Consider the following 15,617-nt stretch of genomic DNA (forward strand, 5'->3'; position numbering starts at 1 on the left):
TTTTGTAATGGCAGTGGAGAAGGTTTAAGTAAAAATCTCACTTTTTCCTAACAGTGGGTGCATGTACAGCAGAGGCAGGGCTGTGGCTGGGATGTGGACAAGGGCAGAAGGGCAGGAATTGGAGCCGAGGCAAAGGGACAGGGACTGGGGCAGAGGAATAGGGGCAAAAAGGAAGGGGATGGGGCAGGTGTACAGGGGCAGGGACAGGGGGACAAGGACATAGACAGGGCTAAAGGACAGGGGACAGAGCAGAGGGACAAAAGGATGGATAAAGGGATAGAAGCAGAGACATTTGGGTGGAGGCTGAGAGACAGAGACAAGGAAACAAGGAGGGAGTGGGATCAGGAACTCAGGTGTCAGGGTGGGGAGTAAAGGCTGAGACAGCGGCAGGGGCAGGAGCAGGGGCAGGCACAGAGACCGAGGCAAGGGCAGGGGCTGGGACCCGGGAGCAGAGCCAGGGCCAGAAGCTGGGTCATGGATACAAGGGCAGGGAGAGGGCAGGGACAGGGACCCGGCGGCAGACAAAGGGCGGGCAGCACAGCCCAGCTCGCAGTCCCCGCGTCCGCGGCGGCAGCACCGCGCACCGGCGCGCAGAGCGAGGAGCAGGAGGAGCGGGCGGCGGCGGAGGAGGAGGAGGAGGAGGAGGGGAGGGACCTTCCCCTCCCTCCCACCCCGGCACCAGGGGAAATAAATTATTCCCAGCCCTCGCGCTCCCAGCTCCGTGCCCCGCACCCCGGCAGCGGCAGGCGGGGACGGCGCAGCCTTCGTCGGGCGCGGAGGGGCCGCCCCTGCTCTCGCTGAGCTCCGCTCCGCGCCCCGCGCCCGCCTCCCCACGAACTCCCGCGGGCCGCGGCGGGGGGCAGCGCCCGCCCCGTCCGTCCCGTCCCGCCCCGTCCCGCGCGGCGCGGAGCGGAGCGGCGCGCCGGCCCCGCCGTGCCCTGGATGCCCCAGCGGCGCCGGCGGCAGCAGCATGGAGCGGCGGCGGGGCGTCCCCGGGGGCTGGCCCTGCCTGCTGGCCGCCCTGGGTGCCCTGCTGGCGGCGGGCCGGGCGGCTGCCCCCCGTGCCCGCTTCTCGCCCTTCTTCTTCCTCTGCACCCACCACGGCGAGCTCGAGGGCGACGGCGAGCAGGGCGAGGTGCTGATCGCCCTCCACATCGCGGGCAACCCCGCCGCCTACGTGCCTGGCCAGGAGTACCACGGTAGGTGGTGGCGCCCGCCGTGAACGGCGCTGCTCGTCCCCGGGAGGTCCCGGAGTGTCCCGCGGGGAGGAAAGCGGTGGGGGAGAGCGGGCGCCCTGGACGGCGACCCATGCGGTCATGTGCCGTGCACCAGGGCATCCCCGGTGCGGGGCTCGGCGGAGCACCCCTTCCTTCCGTGCGGGACCGTCCTCACCTGCCCCGGGCGCCGGGACCGCCGCCCGCGCCCCTGTCCCAGCGCCGCGTCGCCTCGGCGCGGCTCCCGCCAGGCGCAGCCCGGAGCAGAGGAAATTCCGAGTCCTCGCTCCTCAGCCGGCCCTGGGCCGGATCCAGAGCCTCACAAGTTGCTGGCAGTCTGTCCTTTTCCCACTTCAGCGGCGCTCGGAGCACGGAGCGCATCACCCTTTCCTAGGGGGCTGCGCGGTGCCGCAGCTGGCGGCTGCCATCGGGTCACCGCGATGTGTCACCACGATGTGCCCGGTGCGGACGCGGCAGTCGGCCAGCCTGTTGCTCCCTTGCAGGGACCAGGGGCGACAGCCGGGGGTCAGGCACTAACAGGTAGCTTTGGAGATGGAAGGTCGTGCCCAGAATTAATAAAAACCCCCTATTTTTCGTAAGCGCCCAGGCGGAGGAGAGTGAGCAAGAAAGAATAGGCAAAGTTGTTCATGAAGTAGTGTCTCTACTTGGGGGCTGTACTGGGAGAGGGGCACAGCCTAAGGCTGGTGGGGCCTCGCAGGCAGGTACACTACTGTGGGAAGCTGCTTTCGGCTGCAGAGTGCCCCTGGAAACCAACACTGTGCGGTGCAACAGCCACATCACCACTTCTCTGTGTAGAAAACTTCCATGTGGGAAACATTTTTAAATTCATAACGGTGGGAGACTGCTTAAGGCTATATTCGCTAATCTTCCTTCTCTCTTTGTGTCTGTTTGGAGTTTGCAATGCTACAGAATAATAACAACTAATTCTGCATCAGGCAATTGGAATTCAGAGAAAATTACAATAAATATTTATTTCAAACACCTTGCTCAAAAGCAGATACTGTGTGATAGTCCCTGGCTAAAGATGGGATTAAACTTCTGACTTTGATATGTTCCAGCTCAAAATTTAAGTTTCAGGTATATTATTGAATAGTTGAATCACGTGAAGATTCTAATTGAAATTGTTACTGTAAAGGCATAAACCCCCAAACACTTCAAATTCTCATTTTCACACAATATAAGGCATCCTGACATTTTTGTCTATGTGTAAGCTTTAGCAGTATAGTTTTACCAAATTAATAGGAAACTTTTGATTTTAAAATACTAATTACCTTTCTGAAAACCCACATATGTAAGTTTTATGACTTCACCGGATAATTTTTTTTCCTTAAAACCTTAGATCTTACAGCCCATAATACACAATCAGGTTAGCTAAATTGCATTCAACCTGCTGAACCACAGATATGCAGAGGGAAAAAACAAGCTGGGGTTTTCATTTTGCTCTATTTTAAATGCTGGATTTTTGAAATTATATTTCAACCACATATAGGACAGAATCGCCCCTTTCCTCGCTGCTGTCTTTCCCCCCTAGCCTTCAGCCCGTGTTTAAGCCTCTTTGCGGGTCTAGGGATAGAGGACTGTGGCGGGCAGGGCAGCGGGAGCGCGGCGGGCAGGGCTGTCCGGCTGTCCTGCATGGTGAGGAGCAGGGACAGAGGGTGTTTCTCCGGGGATGCTCTTCTGCCGCTCGCCCTTTGAAAAGGGTTTGTGAATTTTGAAGCACCAGCTTGCGGAGCAGCGCCCCAGCTGCGCGCCAGACCTTTCAGGTGGCCTAGGGTGGGTTTTCCGTCGCTGTTTTGCGTCTGACCGAGCAAAATGCGGCGTCTTTGAATCTACCTCTGCGCGCCGTGGGGTTTCTCCCTGTCCGCTCTCAGGTTTTGCGGAGCTGCTGCTGTCCCGCTGCCCCGCCCGGCTCGCTCGGGGAGCAGCTCCTGCGGCATCGCCCCCGGAGCCTCTGCTGCCCCCGGCCAAAACCCGCGCCCGGCTGCGCGCTCCCGTCCGAAGCCGGCACTGCTGGCGCGGCGCTGCCCCGGCATCAGCGCTGCCTCAGGCCAACCTGTGCGCGGGGTGCAGCCCAAGCGTTTGGGGGTGTCTTTTAAACCACCGTGTTCAGCACGGGTAAAGGAATCGGACGCGTTCAAAGCATGAGCACAGAAGGAAGTCCACAAGCCGAACTTGAAAACTAACTTGTTTACACAGTGCAAGGTGTAGGTACACCCCGATGTGAGTCAGACTCCTGATTTATATCAAATTTGCAACGGTGATTTCTTTTCAAATTCGTTCATTGATAAAAAACCTACCCATGCCAAACCATGACTATTTGCTATGCACAGTGCAGCAGACATATTCTTGAGCTAAGCACACTTAATCAGTTAGATATTTTGCAATATGTGAGTATTTTAAAATATAACAATTATCAATGTTAAATATAGCACAAGAAAAACACAAACCCAGAATATACAATCTGAAGAAATAATTTGAAGCAACATGGAATTTTATATAATACAGTTTAATGATGTTGAAAAATGCCAATCTGTACTGGTTGAGAATTTATCATTTAAAAATAAAACTTTAAAGGTGGTCTTGCAGGGATGCAGAGCAGGGTTTTTAATATGCTGCACAGAAGCATAAGACAAAGGGAGATTTACATATGTACAGTGAAAATTCACCTGCTCAGAGAGTATATTAAAATGCGCTGAATCTTCGCAAGTTCCAGTGAGGCCCTGTTTTAGTTCCCCTTCATTCTACAGGAACAGGTGTCAGCAGCATCCAAGAACATCAAGTTCAAAGAGGAGGGAATTGGATGAAACCATATGCCAAGGGGCTGGATGAGAAAAAATTCTGATTAAAAAAATCAGCCGCCAACTCTCTGCTAATTTGTTTAGACATTTCCTTGGGCACTCAGAGGGGGAGTCAAACCACTGTGCAGCCAGTGGAGCTGTGACAGGGGCTCTCGGCCCTTTGCCCAACTGTGCCTTGTGCTGCCCAACACGACGGGAGAGGAGCAGCATGTGTTGCAGAAGACACTTGCCTGGGAAGCACAAGAGCTTCTGCAAGTGACTTCTCTGGCACCCTGAATCTGGCATTTTATTTCCCTGTGCCTCTGAATTTCCTAAGAAAAACAAAGACAATAATATTCCCTATTTTGCATAGTTAAATTAGATACATTAGGATTTAGCACTTTTCCCCAAATACTTAAAATCAGTCCAGATTTGGCCCTACTCCTGCAAACAGTAAGTATTTAATCACTGATTGAATAGGACCAGACCCACGCTGCATTTAAATACGCTCTTTTATATAAGAGGACTGACTTGATACATCAGCAAACAATTTTATTACCTTTGGCAGACTTTTATTGCTTGAATTAGCTTATTTCAAATGTAATTAAGTCCTTGAGCTGGCAAAGCACTTATGGGCTTGCTCAAATGCAAACTGACAAAGTGTGCATTGGTTTAATGTAGGCACCTGCTCAGCTTCCTTTCAGCCAAGGGGTGGCCGCGTGTTCGGGGAGCAGCATCAGGGCTCCCCTGGCTGGCTTGTAGCTTTCCTGGTAGATAGGATGATCTTCTTTTGGCTTTCTTATGGGTTTTCCTCTGCAATATGCAGAGTAGAATATAATTTCTTAAAAAAAAAAAAAATCAAGCCAAAACCAGTACAAATTGAAAATTTTTATACAACTCTATTTGGGTTTATTTGCAATCGGCAGTTGATTTTTTTAATCTATGTCAATATACCTTCAAAGCATGTACCATGATTTACAGGCAGATAAGTACATTGGAACTGCATAAAGAAATAAGGATAAACTTGACTGAACATTGAGTCTTTACTAACCTTAATCACAGAAAGCTCAAAATGAACAGTCAGATTTGTAGTGTTTAAAAAATACAAACGGATTATCTTTACACTGTATTTGTTCTTATCTCTTAAGATTTTTTTTTTTTGCTGTCACTGCAAACAGTTCCTTTTTCCCAAGGTTTCAAATTTAGATCTTTTAAGAAAAACTTTGAACTGTTTTCCCATGATTGATGCTAAAACTCATCATTCTGCCCTTAAAATAGTTTTCTTTAACAGGACTTGAATTTCTATTTCACTCTTCATTGTTCCTATTTTTTTGAGAACGGATTAACCTTCAGTCCCCGAATGTTATCAGTTTCCATCTATGACTGCTACTATTCTTAGATATACTGTATATTGTCTAGAATGGTTGCTGTGATAGGTTGTAAAAAAATAGTTTTCAACTATTTTAAGTGGTATTTGTACACTCTTTCAGCACTGATAAAAAGTTGTTTAAAGTCTGTCCAATTCCACCTTTGTTCCTAACCACTGTATATTAGAAGTACAGATTGTGACTTAGTACCTATTTTCATTAGGATTACTTACATTTCTGATGGGCATTTTTGTTGTAAATTCTTGTTGTTCAGATGATTATCAAATAAAAACATGTTTGAATTTGACATGAATGAAGGGAAGAAAAAAATAACTGGAATTTATGTACTGATGCTACCTGAGGTATAATCAGGGTTGTAACTGAGTGCCAGAAACTCAGGCATGGATACTTTCTGTACCAGTTATGCTGAAGTGTAGGAAGATTTTAGTGAGTCAGTAGAAGTGAATAATGCACAGGAAGTGATGTTAATGCTGTAGTAACAGAAGAGCAGATTTGCATCTGTTTTCCAGCATCAGCCCAAGAACCAGGTCAGCTTCTTGAGTCTTTTGCAGGCTATTCCCTCAAAACCTTTCATCTCACCCACTTACACCCTTCTCTGATCTCTGGAAGAATGGAGACTTCCATCAGTCTCTGTTTCAAATTAAAGTGTGGAAAAATTTTTCCTCATGGGAGTCTAGTTAGCTCCAGGGATTATTTTAGAACTCTTCTCTTATGGGACCCTTACATTAAAAACCTTAGTCTGGCAATAGGTAGCAATGGAGAGGGAGTTATTTGGAATGGGGAAGACCCTTGATCTTCAAGTCTCTCCTTTCCTCTGAGGTCCCTAGCAATATCTTGCAGTTGCATAAGGGTTTCATAGCACATAAAAATTTCACCTTGGGTCAGCATTTACTAAAAATACCTTCATCCACCAGAGCCTCCAGAGTGCACCCTGACTCTGCTTTGCTGTATTTAGGATTTTCTTGCATAAAGTGAGCTTTGCAAAACAAAGGCTGATTTATGACTACTGTGACCTCTTTGAATTTCTCAGATCTGAGCTTTACTTAGTATGTTATCGAGGCAATGTGAGTATCTAGGTCTTGATGTTGACCACTGCATTGTCTATATTTCTGAAGCTCTTGTCTGGCCCCAAAGTTCATGTGGTGTGTGTTTGCAAATTTTAAAGAGTTGCCTTTTAAACTGATGAAGGGTGCCAACCTTAAAAGAAAAAGGTAGGCAAGTTCGCAACTCTCAGCCTCTTACAGACTGCGTAAGCTGTTAAATTTCAATAGTTTTGGCTGTTATCACTAATTTGTGGGCATCATAAGCACCAGCAGATGGCCCAGCCAAAGATGTAGTCAGGCACAGGATTGATGAAAGGAGGTAGAAGGTCCACAAAGGCCTAAATGAGCCTTTCTTGCAAATTTGCAGAGGAGATGTAATCTCTGGTTAAATCCTTTCTCCCCTCATCAGGGGGCTGCTCCCTCCTGCAAAGGAGACTTGATTGCCCCAAATAACAGAAATCAAAGCCAGCATGGCGTGCTGGCATGACCCACATTTGTGAGGTGACATCTGACTGTGGGACAGACACAGCATTGTTGGTATTGCAGGTCCACGTAGGGCAGGCTGGGCTGGGCTGGGCTGGGGACAAGAAAAAATGATCTCTGCCTCAATGGGTTCACTGTCCAAGGCATGGGGCTGCTGAGGGGGGCTGGCATGTGTGCGTGAACCTTTCTTATGGAATGTCCCCCAGCACTGGAGTCAAGGAATAAAGAAACCTGTACATGGTTAAAGGGTGCAAAAATACTGTTTCAGTGAGAGTGTTGCACATATTTTCTGATTTCTGTGTCCAGAGATAGATATTTTCTAATATGCATAATTTATCTCTGTAATTCATTGCCAAAATCTGTCCATGTAAGCTGCTTTTATGTAGAAATTTCTAACATGTATTTTTCTTATAAATAATATTTGTAATTGTATATAAATATTTGTAAATTGTATATATAGATATGTATAAAATAGGTGCGTGTATATATATATATATATATATATATATAAAACAAGAGATAAACCTTCAAGACCAAAGGTGACCAGTAAATTATTTCTAAGTCAGTTACTTTGGCATGGTGGTGCGTAGGACATTTCTCCATTTCCCTCACTGATTATTCCACGAAACATTTGTTAGTTCATTAGGTATGAACAGGGTGAGACTGTCAGACTAGCATAATTTCTCATTTTCCTTATTATGGCCTTGATCTGGATTTTTGGAGGCCACTTCTTTTGAAACTCTATAGCTTTTTATGATGGTACAGTACTACAGTATTTGCATATTGACTGGTTGAAGTATCATTTTCTGATAATATCTGTGGTGATGCAGCTGGGATGGATTCAGGTGCAACCTTTATTTGCATTGTGTGTCTCATGCCCTACAGCTGTGGTTTAGATTTGTCATGAGTGTTTGCTGCATGGAGAGGGAAGGAAATGGCACTGTCTTACCTCTGAGAATAAGCCCTTGTTATGAGAATTTCAATAGTCTCTGATGAAAGGTTCAGTCTTTCTAACATGCTTCCTTTCTTTGTCTTAACATTTCCTGCCTTTTCATTGGGCATGAAAGGTGCACAGAGTGCAATGTGTGTCTGGAATGTTTGTGTAATTCCCACCTTTTTTTCCTCCACCAGCTGGGACTCACCTCTGGGCTAAACATAGGAGAAGCCCTGTAAGTGCAATCCTTGACATCTGTCAAAGCACACTAGCAGATTGCATGGGGTAAGACCTTCCTAGGTTGTCAAGACAATGCCTTCTTGTTAGGCAGGTAGTCTTCCACCATTCCTCCTTCCCTTAGGTCAGTTCTGGGAACTGAAAGCCATAGCATGTATCACACAATTCCTGCTGGGCTCTGCCAATGGACAGTGGCATCACGGAGACAGAGATCTGTCAGGTCCATGCCCACAGGACCTTCTCCAGGTCCCTTCAGTGCTCAGATGTGTCCCACAGCTACACATTTTACTCTTTTCCTAAAAGGAACAGAAAGATCAAGGAAGTGGGGTTTTTTGAAGACTTTGTTTTGGTTTAATGTGCCTCTCACTAAACCTCTGCCTTAAATAAGACCACGTTGGATGTGCATATATCCCGCATGAAGAGGGGGTACTGGGGTTTGTGGGGGCATTAGGGTTTGTACCTGTTTATTCTGCAGTTCAGGATCAGGCATTACTCCATCCTTCTGCAACTGGAGAAGCCCTGGCTGGGGCTGGAGATGGCACCCAGTGGCCAGGCACAGAGCCACAGGCTCCTTGCCATTATCTCCAGCCACCATCTGGAGTGGCTGCTGCCTTCGTGGCATCAGTGTTTCCTGGGCAGCTGCCTTCAGCTTAGCTTCAGGCTGAGGCACCTGTGGACTTGTTCTTTGTGTCACCAACCTCAGCATCACCTGCGTCACTCCGGGCTCCCTGTGCTGTGGTTGTTGGCTCTTCATCCTTGTCCTGCTGCTGTCAGCATAGCTTTCTGTTTGGGGAGGCTGTTTTGTGATGTGGTTTTTGCTGGTAGATATCTCCCCAAGGCTCCTCTCTGTCCCCCTGAGGGGGATCCTTGGTTTTCCCAGTGAATCAGGACATCACTGGCTGCTACCTTTTAGTGTTTCCTCATGATCTATTGTAAACAATATTTTTTATGTGAACATCTCAGTCAAGAAAGCAGGGGGGACTGGACATGAGTGACTTGTGAAAGTTGATGGAGAGCAGGAAGGAAGTTCAGGCACTTTTCCAAAGGCTTTTATACTATAGTGAAGACTGCTTTTTACAGTCTTTATAACATCCCTCTTGCCATATTTTTCCATCCTGGGAAAAAAACAGAAATAGCCATTCCCTGCTCCTCTCTAGCACTTTGATATTAATATTGGTTGTGAGAGTTTCACAAGCATCTCCTTGGGAAGGGAAATCAACGACACTTTTCCAGACTGTGTCTATTGAAGTTCAACCTGCAAGAGCCCTGAGTGACAGCAGACAAGAATCCGTCTCCCTTCAGGTGCAAGCTTTACCTTTCACTACCCTGTCATACATCCCGCCACTCCCCACTTTCTTTCAAACTTCTACATTGACCTTCCTAAAATTTTATGTGCTGCAGGTTTCTCTCTGTACTGTGCAAGTGCTTCAGTGCGTGCCCAAGTTCTGTCCCAGTTCCCCGTGCTCTGGGGTGACAAACATCCCAGGGTGTGTCCAGCCCTGCAGTGGGACCAGTGCTCCCCACAGACCCTCTGAGGGGATGCCTTGCTCTGCTGTCAGGAGGGGGTGCCTGCCTGGGGACAGCCTGTCCCCAGCTCCTTGCTGAGGGGCTGGGTGCCAGCAGGGGAGCATCGATGGATGGTGGCCCTGCATGCTTTCACTCCTTTCTGCCTGCTCAGAGGAACCTGAGCAGCTCCAAGGAACAGTATTTGACTGAGATGCCCAGAGTAAAATTTTATTTTGTTTTGCTAGATGAGAAGCTTTATTAATAAGCTCAGCCTTCTGGGTGTTGGGGTTAACTGGGTGTTGAACATTTTTGTGAAGCCAGGTGTGAAACTGTTGCTGTGTCTCTCCTGGAGCAGAAGCCTTGAGGCATGCAGCCATGCAGGGTGGTTGCTGGTTTCTCTCTTTGCTTTTGCAAGATACAGCAGAGGGGGAACTGGAGTGCCCTTGGTCTTCTGCAGCAGTGTGTGCAGATTAATCGGCAGAGATGGGGCTGAAGGTCTCTGTATGTTTCCCAGAATGGCTTCTACTCACATGTACAGGTGTGTGACTGCTTGTTTCCCACAGGAGACAGGGCCTGTGGGAAACAAACCTGTGCTCATTGGCCTGAGGAAACTGAGCTATAAACCAGACTGAGGTGAACTGCTAAGAGCTCTTGCATCACGCTTAGCAAAATTTTATTTGCCTCAGATTAGACAGTTATTTATTCCACCCCATGTCCACTTGAAGTGTAACTTTGTAAATAAACAGGTATGACCTGAGAGAGCTGAGACAAGAAAATGGTTTGCCTGCTAGGCCTAGTTCCAGCTGTGTCTGTGTCTCCTACTGCCCACTTCACTATTCCTTGCTGCCATGGATGGCTGGATGCTGGCACCTATCCCATATCCCCTTCCAGAGCCTGGCTGTAATGTGGCTGTACACTGAGTGGTCCAGCTGGTGAAAAGCACACAGATTAAGGGACTTCACTGTTTCTCTCTTTCCATCTCTCCAGTGTAATTTTCAAGAGTGCAGTTAGATAATCAAAAGCTGGCAAAGGAAAAAACTCTATACAGGGAAATCCATCAAGCAAGCTCCCTTTCATGCACAGACATGCATCCAGAAACAAATGCTGTTTTCCCTTTCTCATCCTGCTGCATCCCAAATGCAGGCAGCTCCTGCCCCATGTAGGATTTGAAGGGATTTTCATACTCATTATCCCCAAGTGGCACATGTAAGTTGCTCCCTGGGAATGTATGGAGGAATAGTGAAAGTTGACTGTCTGTCAGTGTGCACATGATAATGAAGAGGAGGGAAGGAAATGGGAAAAGAGAAAGTACACAACACTCACTGCTCAGAAGACTTGAAATCTGGGAATATGTTTTTCTCTATGGCTGAGAGGTAGTTTGTGGTCATGTCGTTCAACAATTCTGGTAGAATATTCATAAATGAGATAGTGAGGATGCAGAAAATCAGCTTTCCTGGGCAGGAGGCCTGTGTTCTTGCAGAGAAGTACTTCATGGAAGAGCTGTGTCTTCCTGTGTGGATCCTGCATGGGGGAGCTCTTCCTGTGCTAGAAATGAAAGTAATGGGTGGGTGATCAGCCTTTTTAATGTCTGCAAACAGCGGTGTGACCCTGTGGCCTCTCTTCACGTCAGGCCCTGGGATGTGAGAAGTCATTCATCACATCACAGGGCTTGGCAAGGTCTCTGCCATTTGCCTTCCACTGTTCCCACTGCTCTCCAGGACAATACAATGCATAGGAAAGAACAAGAAATATAGATAATATTTATCTTTCTGGCTAAACAAGCCGTGGTTTCCAGCACACAATAACCTTCCAGTGTTCCTATCTCACAAGGGAAATGCATCGCTAGAAAAAAAACAACGCTCCTTCCAGAATTAGACACATTCATCTGGACATTGGATGAAATTATTATTATAGCAAGAACTGCAGAGAGAAACAAAACAGCCAAACTGGCCAAGGTAAAGATCCTGGTTTAGCAACTGTTGTCCAGCCTTGCAGTGCAGAAGTTTGTAGGTATGCCAGGTGTCAAAATCAAAGAATCAGTATTTAAAAGTGCTTAGAAAATTAGTTCCTAGATGTTTGGAAAAAAGAATCCCTGGCTGAAGTTCAGTGTTATACATTTTTGTACAGCAATTTTTCTGACTCTGGCCCAGAACAACTGTAGTCTTCAGAACCTCATATAGATTAGTACAAAGATCCAAAACCTCTGGCAAATATTTTTATGCTTTCCAAGTATTATAGTTCATTTGCTGATGGCTGGTACCCTGTTAGACAGTTTTTCAAGTTGATATTATTCTTACATGAGGAATCCCGAGCACAAACACAGTTCTGTATCCAGATGTGGGATTCACAATGTAAGAAAGGGCTTGAACCTGTTGCAGTGAGTCCAGAGAAGGTCCATAGAGATGATCAGGGGGTTGGAGCACCTCTCCTGGGAAGACAGGCTGAGAAAAATGGGGCTGTTCAGTCCAGGGAAGATAAGGCTCTGAGGAAATCTTAGAGCATCTTTCCAGTATCCAAAGGTGGCCAACAAGAGAGCTGGAGGGGGATTTTAACAATGGCATGTAGTGACAGGAGAAGGTGGAATGGCTTCAAACTGAAAGAGGGCAGGTTTAGATTAGATATTAAGAATGAATTCTTTGCTGTGAGAGTGGTGAAACACTGGAACAGGTTTTGCACAGAAATTGAGGATGTCCCATCCCTAGAAGCATTCAAAGCCAGGTTGGATGGGGTTTTGAGCAGTCTGGTCTAGTGGAAGGTGTCCCTGCCCATGGCAGGAGGATTGTAACCAGATGATATGTAAGGTCCCTTCCGAGCAAAACTATTCTGTGATTCTCTGAATTTATTTAGCTGGAATTTCCGTGTTCATAGTGAATTAATTTGTCATCTGATTTTGTCAAAGAGAAAAGCTGATAATGTACTTGAACAGAATTTGGTAAAAGTTTTAATGCAAAATGGGGAAAAGTAAAATATTTGAAATATATTACTGTTATTTTCAAATAATAGTTATTATTTTTGTTTTGGAAAAGTATCTTAATTGTGAAATTGACTGAAAAAAAGTTCACATGCATAATCAGAAAATGGAATTAGACTTTTCTGCTTGAACAAAAGTCTTTATTTGGGTTCACTGAAGATTTTCATATTGACCTAACTGATATTTTAATTTATTTTTTTGTGCCGGATCCCGCAGCACTTCTTTTATGGTGGCCCAAGCTGATCTCTTTCTTTTTCTTTTCATTTTGGTCACTGAACCAAAAATCAAACAGTTCTACTTCTGACAAGTTGACCATTTAATTTCCGGCCACTGCACAGAACTGATTCAGACCACTCTCCTTGTGTTTGTTCCCAAAATAAATTGCAGAATCATAATTCATTCCTTGAGGCAGCAAAGGGCAGTTGGTAACAATACTAACATTTCCAAGGTAAAAAACTCACATTTTCTACAATGATACCTGTGGTTCCTGTGTGGCTACTAATGTGTAAATTGACCACGTTTTCCTTTACATCTAGTCATTTTTCAGTTTTCTTTTTCAGCAGAAATCTTTTCTATGTCACAGTGTTTCGTAAAAAAGGCTTAGAGGAGATCTCGACTCCTTCTGCAGCAATGTAATGTCTTACAGTTAAAGGATATTTCTGCTTCTGATCTGGAAAACCTGTTGCAGTGCATCTACAGAATTTGGGTTCATTGAACTAGACAAAGAGACCTTCATGTTTTTAAAATGATCTCTCTTCTTCACAGAATAATATTTACAGGTTGTCCACCTCAAACAGAAATGAACTACTGAGAGCAGACATAGAAAATGTGTCTGAGAGATACAGGTTTATTTCCTCCAGGGAAATGATCCCTGTGTTTTTTATTGCCCTGCTTTTCCTTCAACATGTAGTTAATGCAGTTATGAAGCACAAAGGAGTTTCAGCAGAGCTGTGATGTTTGCAGAATTTGCCTCAGCCAGCGGAGATGAAAATGTGTGGGTTTGGCTGGAGCTGGCAGCACCGGTCCCTCCCCAGCCTCAGGCAGCCCGGATTACTCTGTGGACATTTTCATTCAAAGAGAAGTAAGTTTTGTTTCCTCAAGTGGTAGCAGATGTTAGGGAGCCTTTATGCTACTCATCACTGACAGAACACCAGTGCCATGGCATCTGGCTGTTTTCTTTGTACAAATGGTGTTTTTAAACTCTAAACTGTCTTTGAGCAGTGGTAGTGATGCATTACATGCTGACTACTCTTCTTCTGGGCCCTTGCCCAAAACCCCAGTGAACAGCTCCCCCCCAAGTACCTTTTGCCCAATTAGTGAGATTCCAGAAGAGAGCAAATCCTCCTTCTAATTGCAATATTTTCCATTCGAGAAAGCACATTGTAAAATTAGTAACATTAAAATATTTCTTTCAATTTAATTTCACTAACTGCTAAGAAACACTAGTGACTTGCTCTGAAACTAGTAACCTTTCATTCTAGATTTACAAAGCCTGCACTTTTTGCAGTTACCAGCTATTTCCTACATACAAACAGTCAGAAACAGGGAACCTTTTTGTTCTAATTGATGTAATTTCTCTAGAGCATGTAGATTTTTATGAGGTGCAGAACTCATACAGATGCTAGTAAGCATAGTACCTCAAATCTTCAAAATGGTCAAATTGTTGACAAACCAAAATTTCTTGCTCTGTCTTGGAGTGTGCCAGCTTTTAGCACTTCAGGGAGGTGAGGACTGTCATCACCATGGAAGAGGATCAGTGCCAGCAAAGCCCACAGCTCCTTGCATCACATAATATGAGTGATGCATCACAAAATCTTTGGACAGTGGGACAAGATTTAACCCTGCTCTCTTGAACATTTTCCTAATTAACTCCTTTTGCAGAACATCTGGATGGCAGTTTCCATCCCTCTTGGGGTAGTGCTGCATTGGGGCAAGGCTGACTGTGGCATCAAGGTGCAGGCAGGTGAGGCAGAAGTGATGACTACATGTGAGGGAGCAGTCAGATTTTCAGCTTACCCAATTTTCCCCCCTCTTCCCTCTTTTTTCAGAATGCTGGGCTCATTGCTCAGAGATTTAGCGTCCACAGCTTCCATGTAGTGACTTCCCCTTACTTTGCTGGGCAGATGTGTCAGTGGGAAAAACATTCCCTGGTCAAATGATCTGGAAGAGGTTCCAGCTGCATGCCAGTTCAGTTCTCTTCCCTTCTGCTGAATTTAATATGTGTTTGTTATGGTTAGCATGCAGAGTGGTTGTAATTTGTTTGAATTAGAGGGGAATCATCCTCTTTGTGCTTTTTTTACATCAAGAACACTATGCTCTGGTATAAAGAGAGATTAATGCCTTTGTAATTAGCTAGGCCAGAATTTGATGGACCTTTTAATTTTGGGTTTTACTTATGAGTATCTTATATAGGTATTTACCTTTAAGACAAATTGGGAATGAATGGTAATAACACATCACATTTTCTCCATTATTTTTTATTAATTTGGAAATTTTTAGGTATAATTAAAGGATAATAATACATTTCTTTTAATTATACATGTAAGAGCATGTTCCATTATATTCTTTGTTAATGCCTGTCTATTTAACTCTTTCTTGAGCTTTTCTGTTGCAGGCAATCAGGTTGCTGCTAGGATGAATACTTACATCTTGGGTGGCTAAACATTTAATGTGCTCTTCAGAATCAAAGGAGGTGCCACAAGAAAATCTATGTGAGAGACCTTAATATGCATTTTGGGGACCTGGGTCTATAGTAGCTATTTATTATGTTTAATGCATGCATCATGGCAGGCCTAATGCAATGCCTGTCATGTGCCAAAAGATTGCTCTACTGTCTGGTGTTTTATAATCCCCCTGTAATATCTCCCAGAAAGACCATGTTTCTGTGGCTTAGATCTGCCTCAGGTTTTGTATTGGTGGGGGCACTTTTTATGTGGTACAAAGCCAGTAGGATATTGGGCAGGAACTAGGAATTACTAGGAAATCTGCCAGTTCTACTGAAAGAACAGAAAAAGAAAAAAAACAAAACAAAACAAAACAAACA

General features: G+C 45.5%; 1 protein-coding gene across 2 annotated transcripts in view; it reads left to right on the forward strand.

Moving 5' to 3' along the window:
• The first annotated feature begins 970 nt into the window (after positions 1–970).
• Positions 971–15,617, forward strand: part of RELN (reelin) — a 277,039-nt gene continuing 262,392 nt past the window's right edge. For both annotated transcript variants that reach the window (XM_053942869.1, XM_053942868.1), the window contains exon 1: positions 971–1,199. In XM_053942869.1, the coding sequence (XP_053798844.1) occupies positions 971–1,199 (229 nt within the window). The remainder of the gene's footprint in view (positions 1,200–15,617) is intronic.

Source organism: Vidua chalybeata, chromosome 5 (assembly GCF_026979565.1).
Source record: "Vidua chalybeata isolate OUT-0048 chromosome 5, bVidCha1 merged haplotype, whole genome shotgun sequence".
NCBI lineage: Eukaryota > Metazoa > Chordata > Aves > Passeriformes > Viduidae > Vidua > Vidua chalybeata.